At 38.9% G+C, this 8,396-nt stretch overlaps 3 protein-coding genes across 6 annotated transcripts; 2 read left to right on the top strand and 1 right to left on the bottom strand.

The window, feature by feature from the left end:
• The first annotated feature begins 774 nt into the window (after positions 1 to 774).
• LOC113777879 (G2/mitotic-specific cyclin-1-like) lies at positions 775 to 4,054 on the top strand. 2 transcript variants are annotated; one of them, XM_027323100.1, is made up of 10 exons: positions 775 to 1,037; positions 1,162 to 1,303; positions 1,441 to 1,500; positions 1,636 to 1,681; positions 1,803 to 1,958; positions 2,057 to 2,179; positions 2,705 to 2,794; positions 2,910 to 3,131; positions 3,226 to 3,503; positions 3,606 to 4,054. In XM_027323100.1, exons 1-10 carry the CDS (start codon positions 980 to 982, stop codon positions 3,748 to 3,750), a joined length of 1,320 nt encoding a protein of 439 aa, XP_027178901.1. In that variant the 5' UTR covers positions 775 to 979; the 3' UTR covers positions 3,751 to 4,054. The 2 variants fall into 2 exon arrangements, with proteins under 2 accessions (XP_027178901.1, XP_027178900.1); XM_027323099.1 differs by having other exon boundaries at positions 1,633 to 1,681.
• A 1,174-nt stretch (positions 4,055 to 5,228) lies between these two features.
• LOC113777596 (phosphoserine aminotransferase 2, chloroplastic-like) lies at positions 5,229 to 7,065 on the top strand. The gene has a single exon (XM_027322743.1). The coding sequence runs from the start codon at positions 5,487 to 5,489 to the stop codon at positions 6,777 to 6,779; it is 1,293 nt and encodes a 430-aa protein (XP_027178544.1). The 5' UTR covers positions 5,229 to 5,486; the 3' UTR covers positions 6,780 to 7,065.
• A 234-nt stretch (positions 7,066 to 7,299) lies between these two features.
• LOC113778503 lies at positions 7,300 to 8,392 on the bottom strand. Of its 3 annotated transcripts, none has more exons than XM_027323936.1 (3): positions 8,256 to 8,392; positions 7,872 to 8,116; positions 7,300 to 7,692 (listed from the first exon to the last, which is right to left on the bottom strand). In XM_027323936.1, exons 2-3 carry the CDS (start codon positions 8,037 to 8,039, stop codon positions 7,495 to 7,497), a joined length of 366 nt encoding a protein of 121 aa, XP_027179737.1. In that variant the 5' UTR covers positions 8,040 to 8,116; positions 8,256 to 8,392; the 3' UTR covers positions 7,300 to 7,494. The 3 variants fall into 3 exon arrangements, with proteins under 3 accessions (XP_027179737.1, XP_027179738.1, XP_027179736.1); XM_027323937.1 differs by having other exon boundaries at positions 8,270 to 8,392; XM_027323935.1 differs by having other exon boundaries at positions 7,872 to 8,392.
• Between the last annotated feature and the right edge of the window lie 4 nt (positions 8,393 to 8,396).

The following is an 8,396-nucleotide window of genomic DNA, read 5'->3' as shown; positions in this document are numbered from 1 at the left end:
CAAGTAAATATATTTTTTTACAGCAATTTCCTCCTTTTTCTTTCTTTCTTTTCTTCTAGTATATGTCTTTGGTGGAGGAGGGGCAGGAACGGTTGCAGCTGAAGGTTCATGGCCAATATTTGATAATAAAAAAAAAAAATGTAAGATCTACATTTCATCTCGTACATCGTTTTTCACACTATATGTAGGGCTCACAAAAATTTATTCTATAGTTACACGTTATTGAAAGTGAATTACACAATATATGTATATATATATGTACAAAGTTATATATTGTGCATTTTACACAAAACCATTCCAAACAGTTTTGCTGATGACTGTTCGGCCCCTTGTCCAGTCTTTGTTTGGTAGGACAGGAGCTGAGGGTTAATACATAGGACCACAGGAGCCCAGCCAAAAGTGGGGAAGAGCGCCCTACGAACCCTTTTTTTTTAATTGTTTCAGTGAGCTTCCTAAAAGTGCAAACCCCAATCAATTTCTCTATTATTGACACCCTTTCTAGTCCTAGTTTTACACACAGTCACACACTTAAAAGAGAAAAGAAAAAGGGCTGAAAGGAAGAAATTTTACGCTAATTTGAAAGCAACAAAGGCCACATGCCGCAGGCACATGCCAACCCAGCCCCAACACAGGTGACCGTTATGAGCAGCGGACCGTAAAGTAGTTTCTACGCAAAAATAATAATCCAACGGCCATTTTTCTTTCACTAGCCGTTGGATTTGAATAAAAACTCCCCCAACCCCCTCGCCCCTAAGACAAATACCCATGTAATTCTCTCTCAAACCCCAGCAGCAGGTCGTCATTACTACTTGTATATTATTATCTTCTTCTTCTTTAGACCTGCTTGCTTGGTCCATTGAAGAAGAGAGGAGGATTTTTTTCTTTTTATTTTCTCTTCTGGGAATCAAGAAGAGAGCGAAAAAACTTAGAGTTTTTCTGATCCGGTTCGGTGTCTGACTATTTGGATAAACAAGAAACCATGGTTTTACCGTCGAATGAGAACAATCCCACTCTCTTTAAACCCACAAACACTCAAGGTAACAATTTTAAAAGAAAATTGTACCCAAGATTTATGTGCCTTCGTTATTGGTTTTTTTAGTTAGAAAATCAGCTGCCAAAAAAACTGGTTTTTGAATTCTTATTTGTGTTGGAAAATCAAAGGTGGTGGGATGGAGATGATGGGCGGCAGAAAGTTTGGAATGGAGACTAGACAAAGTAGAAGAGCTTTAGGCGTTATTAGTCACAATGTAGTTGGAGGAGGCCATCCATATCCTTGTGTTGTTAGCAAGAGAGGCTTATCAGAGTAAATCTCCGGCTCTTTCTTTTGCTTTGATTCTTTTTTTCAAGTTTCAATTTTTTGTTGGTATAATCGGATATTCAATTTTCTCCTTCGTTTTGATAACACTGGGATTTTTAATTTTTAATTTTTTTTTCCTGCAGAGCGAATGGTGCTTGTGGGAAGATTAATCCTATTAATCCAGCTCATAGACCAATCACAAGGTAAGTCCTGGTCCTTCACCTTTCAGTTCAATTTTTCCTTTTTGGTGGTGTAGATCAAGAATGTATGTCTTCAGCTGAAATCCCAGTTTTTACCTTCCACTCTTGCTTATGGTTTATAAAACACGTTATTAGCAGAAAATTTGCTGCTCAAATTGCAAGCTCAAAACAATCTTGCCTGGAGGTAATAGCTGTACCTGTTTTTAAACTTGAAGATTCAGATAGTAATTCATTCTTTTCTTTGTCCCCTGACACTCTTGAAATAATTAATTCAAATATTAATCTGGCATAATGACGTTGAACAGGAAGCCAAGAAACCAAAATTGTCAGCTGAAGAATTCAGTGTTTGGGAGGATATCCCACTAGCAGATGTGGAAGACCATGAGGCTGCAGCTAAAGACCAACCAGTGCCCATGTCTTTGGAACAATCAGAAGCAGTATCACAGGAAAAAGACCAGATGGTAATTGCTTTTGATCTCTTCTAGTATTTTTATCTGGTATATAATTTGAATTTCAGATGGATTTTATTTTTCTACTAAACATTCATGAAATCTTATAGGAGGTTGACATGGAGGACATATTTGAAGAGACAATACAAGATATTGACAAAGGCGATGGAAAGAATCCACTAGCAGTTGCTGACTATGTAGAAGATCTGTATGCCTATTACAGAAAAATGGAGGTAATTTAATTTTTCTTTTCTTTTTTTTTTTTTTTTTTTGGAAAATGTTTACTTTTGTTCTATTGAGATGTAATTTTGACTAACTAATCAGGTAAATTATTAAAGTTTGAATATCAACCGAAATTGAATACTCCATTAAGTAATTTGCAAGGTGGATAATCCCAGGCTGGAAAATCATAACGCCATGTTCTAAGCTATCCCACTCTATTAAAATAATAGTAGATGAACTCTACGGAAATCTAATCTGTTTTGCCACCAGTGTTATGGGGTTTGAACTTTGAACTTTGAAAAAGTGCTAGATCTATATAGATTCTTCTAGGAAATGTGTAGTTGTTGATTCTTTGTTTAAACCTTTCCTTTTCTTTTTCCTTTTTCCTAGTCAACATGATATACTATATGGCTTCAACTACTTCAAAGATATGTTGATGTATTAGCTAAAATTAACTAAAGTAGCCATGCTTCACTTTTGATTTTGCCGCGATTGATTCCAGTAGTATGAGGTGACTAATGTTCTTCCATATGCAGAACTGTAGCTGCATTGCACCAAATTACATGGCACAACAGTTTGACATCAATGAGAAGATGAGAGCCATACTAATGGACTGGCTTATTGAGGTATTGGCAATGTTTCGGGTCTCGTGACAGCCATAATATGTACCAAATCAGTATTATATCTTTCCACTTTGGAATCTTGAAGAGTTAATCAATCTCTACTTATTCTAATTGGCAGGTACATTACAAATTTGAGCTGAGGGAGGAGACATTGTTTCTAACTATTAATCTAATAGACAGATTTTTAGAGAAGCAATCTGTAGTTAGAAAGAAGTTGCAACTTGTTGGTTTGGTTGCTATGCTCTTGGCATGCAAGTATGAGGAAGTTTCTGTTCCAGTTGTAGATGATCTGATTTTCATTTCTGACAAAGCTTATACTAGGAAAGAAGTCCTTGAAATGGTTGGTACCCGAGCTTCCTTGTGCTGTTGTAATTTTTTTTGTAGACCTTCTATTTCAGTACAAAATTAACACTTTCAGGAGAGTATACTTGCAGGAGAGTTTGATGCTCAATACTCTACACTTCAATATGTCCATACCAACTGCATATGTTTTCATGAAAAGATTCCTCAAGGCTGCTCAATCTGATCAGAAGCTTGAGCTCTTATCATTCTTCTTGATCGAGCTTTGTCTCGTGGAGTATGAAATGCTGAAATTTCCACCATCATTTCTGGCCGCCGCTGCAATCTATACTGCTCAGTGCACCCTATATGGTGTTGGACAATGGAGCAAAACTTGTGAATGGCACAGCAGCTACTCAGAAGCTGAGCTTCTGTGAGTAACTTTGTATAGCATTTTGACATGTTTCATTCAATTCAAATTCAGCATTGGCCTAACAAAAGTTCTATTCCTTTTCTGTCTTTGATGGATCGATAGGGAATGCTCAAGATTGATCGTCAGCTTTCACCAAAAGGCAGCTACAGGGAAACTCACTGGAGCACACAGAAAATACAGCACGTCGAGATTTGGTTATGCAGCAAAATGCCAGCCTGCACATTTTCTTGTAGAAACCCAGAAATGAACAGGGCCATGTATAGTTTTACTGACTCATATGTGACTTCTGTAATTGGGTTAATTCTTCTTCTTCTTCTTATAAAAGGGACAAAAGGGGTTGTTGGTTTGGTTGGTTGGGGGGGTTTAATAGAGAAATAATTCAGCAACTCTAGGTTGCCCCTTAGCATTGATTATTAATTTGGATATTTACAGACTGCATCCAGGGTTTGTTAATAAAAACCTTGGTTGTTTACTGTGTTACAGCTGCTTTTCAGTAACATTTTTACTCTCTTTTCAGTTGACAATAATCGAAGGATTATACAGTTTCTTTATGAACAATTTCCAAAGTTCACTTCCTTCTTGTTTTGATATCTATGCTTACCTCGGATATTTCTCTCCTTCCTTTCCATAGCTTCTCACTGCGCACACGTACTATAAAAATTGAATCTTTGTTGCCTCTTCTTCTTCAATAAGATGTAATTTTGGATGGCGTAAATTGGAACTTTCCTAAAAGAGTAGAGCTCTTCTTTCTTTGTATTTTCTGGCCGAATCATCTTTAAAAGGCTTTTTGTTGATGGAAGGAGGGAAATATCACAATCAGAGAAACCCTGAGGTGGTGTTCGTGCAGGGGTTACTCAAATGGATGGATATGGATATCCCATGGAATCTGAAATTTTAAGATATCGCAATAACAAAAATAGAGTGCGCCGCCGCCGCCCCGTGTTATTTATTGGTAGTCCTACAAATTAAATTACGTAAGCAACTCCTCCATTTCAGAATTAATTTCAGTTCTCATCATATGGTGAAACGATGTCGTCTCATAGCTATCAACCTCACCTACTCCCATGGCCTACAAGACAATTATACACCAACTTCTCCTTGACTACAAGGCCAAACATCACTACTTTCTTATTTAACCTTCAATTTTCCATTTTAATTTTTTTTATTTCTTTAATCTATGGTTAACCTTTACATGTACTTTTTTAGTGGCATATCTAAACAAGTGCAAAAACACTTTGGAATTTTCATCTTACTTGCAAGACACACATGAAATCAACACATGACCAACAACAAAAATCCAAAAACCATCTTATCAAAGTTTAAAATATTTTGGTAAGTCGTAAAGCTCAATAAACAAAAGGGAGGAAAAGGAAGCTCAATCAACAAGTAAAAAATATTAACGGGTAGACATCTACCAAGAAAGAAATCACGGTAGTCGCCCCTTCTAGTGTTCTGTATATTTTCGGGACGGAGTGTACAGATACAAAGAGATTAGTCTGACAAAATTGGGATACTTTCCGTGCCACGAAAAGAAAAAAGAAACCACTTTTCTAACTTGCAAATCAACAAACAAGATAGTAAGTATTATTCTCCGAAAATCTGAAGGTTATAAATATTCTTTAATGACTCGTCTTCTTCTTAATAGTGATGGACAAGAGCGTGTTTTACTAGGAGGACTTAAAAAAGTGCAAAAAGGGTACCTACCAATATAATACTCACCTTCCCTTAAAGAATTGAAGCAAAAAGCAAATTGTTCCTTTTCTTTTATTACTGCAAAGCATTTTCGTTCAATTGTTTTGGACTAAACAGGAGATCCAAAGGAGCAGATTTTTGAGGATTTTAGACCCCAATTTTGTATACATACACAGATTCCAAATCAAAACCAACCCACCAACTTCTACCGCACTTCCTAAAACAAAGTGTACTCTCAGATCAGCGGACTGAACCACCACCCTCGCCACTTCACCATCACCACCCCCGGTTATGGCCATGTCAGCCGCCACCCCTCATTCCCTCCTCCTCAAAAACCCAACCAACCCCCTCAAACCCACCTCCACCCAACTCGCCGCCTTTCCCACCACCAGCCTCTCCCGCCATGCCACCACTCGGAAGCCCATCTCCATAACGTGTTCCGCGGCTACCACAACCACCCCTCTTCCAACCACCCCGTCAACCTCCGCCTCCTCAGATCGGGTCTTCAACTTCGCTGCCGGGCCCGCCACCCTCCCTGAAAATGTCCTCTTAAAAGCTCAATCTGAGCTTTATATCTGGCGCGACTCTGGCATGTCGGTCATGGAAATGAGTCACCGCGGGAAAGATTTCCTGTCCATTATCCAAAAAGCCGAATCAGATCTACGAACCCTTCTCAACATTCCTTCAGATTACGCCGTTCTCTTCCTCCAAGGTGGCGCCACCACCCAATTCGCTGCCATCCCACTTAACCTCTGCCAACCGGACGACACCGTCGACTTCATAGTCACCGGCTCATGGGGCGACAAGGCTTATAAAGAGGCCACGAAGTACAGCAAACCCAATGTGATCTGGAGCGGAAAATCTGATAAGTATACGAACATTCCCAGCTTTGATTCGTTAGAACAAAGCCCGCGCGCCAAGTATCTGCATATATGCACCAATGAAACTATTCACGGCGTTGAGTTCAAGGATTATCCTACCCCCAAGGATCCGAATACTATTCTTGTTGCAGATATGTCCTCAAACTTTTGCTCGAAACCTGTCGACGTTTCTAAATTTGGCTTGATCTATGCTGGGGCGCAGAAAAATGTTGGTCCGTCTGGGGTGACCATTGTTATCATCAGGAAAGATTTGATTGGAAATGCTCAGCCGATTACGCCGGTAATGTTGGATTATAAGATCCACGCTGAGAATAATTCTTTGTACAATACCCCTCCTTGTTATGGGATTTACATGTGCGGGCTGGTTTTCGAGGACTTGTTGGCTCAGGGTGGATTGGTGGAGGTTGAGAAGAAGAACAAGAAGAAAGCTCAGATTTTGTATGATACTATTGACGCTAGTAATGGATTTTACAGATGCCCTGTTGAGAAGTCTGTCAGATCATTGATGAATGTGCCATTTACTTTGGTCAAGCCTGAGCTCGAGGCTGATTTTATTAAAGAGGCTGCTAAGGAGAAGATGCTGCAGCTCAAGGGGCATAGGTCGGTTGGAGGAATGAGGGCTTCGATATATAATGCCATGCCTTATGCTGGAGTTGAAAAGTTGGTTGCTTTTATGAAAGATTTTCAGGCAAGGCATGATTGAGAACTGAGAGATATTTGTAGCATTAGTATTACATCTTTTGTTCTGGGATTTGTTCTGTTTTTGTGGTCATTTGGGTTTTTTTTTTCGGTCTCTTGAATTCTTACTTTATTTTGGTTAGCAATTGAAGAATACTCTAGAATTGAGTTGTAGTTTCACTCTAGATTTGAGTTGTAATTTCGGTCCTGGATGAAGTATGTTATCCAATAGAAGGATATGCTACCTGTTCTTGTTAGCATACAAGGATGATTAATCAGAATGATCAGAATAAGCCGAATTTCTAGCAAAAGCTTCATCTTTTCCATATTATGTGCCGGTAGTAGTTCAGAAACTGTCTTAAGGGATTTTTTTTTTTTGGCCCCGATAACCTAAGAGTTTCAGCGCTACCATTTTACCAGCCAACGACAATGCAGCTTCACTAAAACACTTAATAATTCTGTGTGGCAAATGTTCGGGAATGAATGCAATCATCATTTGCCCTTATTCGAGCAGCTCATTGTCAGACTTGTTCAAGCTCAAGGCATCGAGCAGAATGAATGCCAAAACTTCACCAAATTACCAGAACATGTAGCAGTAACTAAAAGCATATATGCATCTTAGAAGAAGGAACCAGCATTTTCTATGTCATCCTCTGAAGGGAAACAGAAAGCAATACAATATATGAAGCATAAGAACATTTTTAGATGAACAAAAGCTGCTTAACCAGGCTTCCATAATTCTATGGCAACTTGGGGCGTGAGGATTCATTCGTAGGCCTCATCTTTGTGATGCTTGGTTTTGTGAACCATGTAGTGTACAGAAATTGTTTTTGGGGCCCTACATGGTTGCATATGATCCTGAGCTTCTGCCGCTCCCTCATCCATCTTAATACTATTTTCATATGCCTTTTGCTGGTCAATCCTCTTAATCCAACTTCCTGCCCATGCCATAAAATCAAACGTAAAACACTTGTAAAGCTATGCTTTTCGACAGAAAACACTAATCTGGTGCTGCAAAGAGCTCTTGCTAGGTCTTAAACTAGAATATCAAATTATCCAAAATCCACCAAACATAATTCTGAAAATGATGAACAACCTTAAGCAGAGAAGTGAATACCTTAACACGTTCCCAAGTGTCGGAAACTGTGAGTGGACCATGTTCCTTGAGGATATCAAAAATAGCCCTTGTGATGGTTTGGGTTTGCTCAGGTGGGGTTTTCAGTTCTATGGGTTTCATCTTAGGCTTGGGTTTCTTCGAAAAATACCTGACTGCTGTGGCAAACATGATGCTCTGTTTGTTCAATTTAAGTCCTTTGCACTTAGCAAGCCAACCTTTGTTTCACAATCTCATTAAAATCCAGTCTGCAATGAAACATATCCGTTAGCAGTACTATAAGTGAAAACTGATATCCCATTACAGCATTTCATCGAACAATTGGACAGCATAAAGTGAACACCCATCCATGTATCACGTATGATCAAATGAAGTTGAGAGAAAGACCTTAGAATAGCTACCGTTTCACTTGAAAGATCCTAATCCCAGAAAAGGCTGCATAATCTTGTTTGTATAAAGCTGGTTAGGATGCCTTAGTCTTCAGTTCAAATATTTTTATTTCCTCCAAAAGCAGCCTTTGCTTGGAAA

Source organism: Coffea eugenioides, chromosome 7, assembly GCF_003713205.1.
Source record: "Coffea eugenioides isolate CCC68of chromosome 7, Ceug_1.0, whole genome shotgun sequence".
Taxonomy (NCBI): Eukaryota; Viridiplantae; Streptophyta; class Magnoliopsida; order Gentianales; family Rubiaceae; genus Coffea; species Coffea eugenioides.
This window is presented reverse-complemented; position numbering and strand designations above follow the sequence as displayed.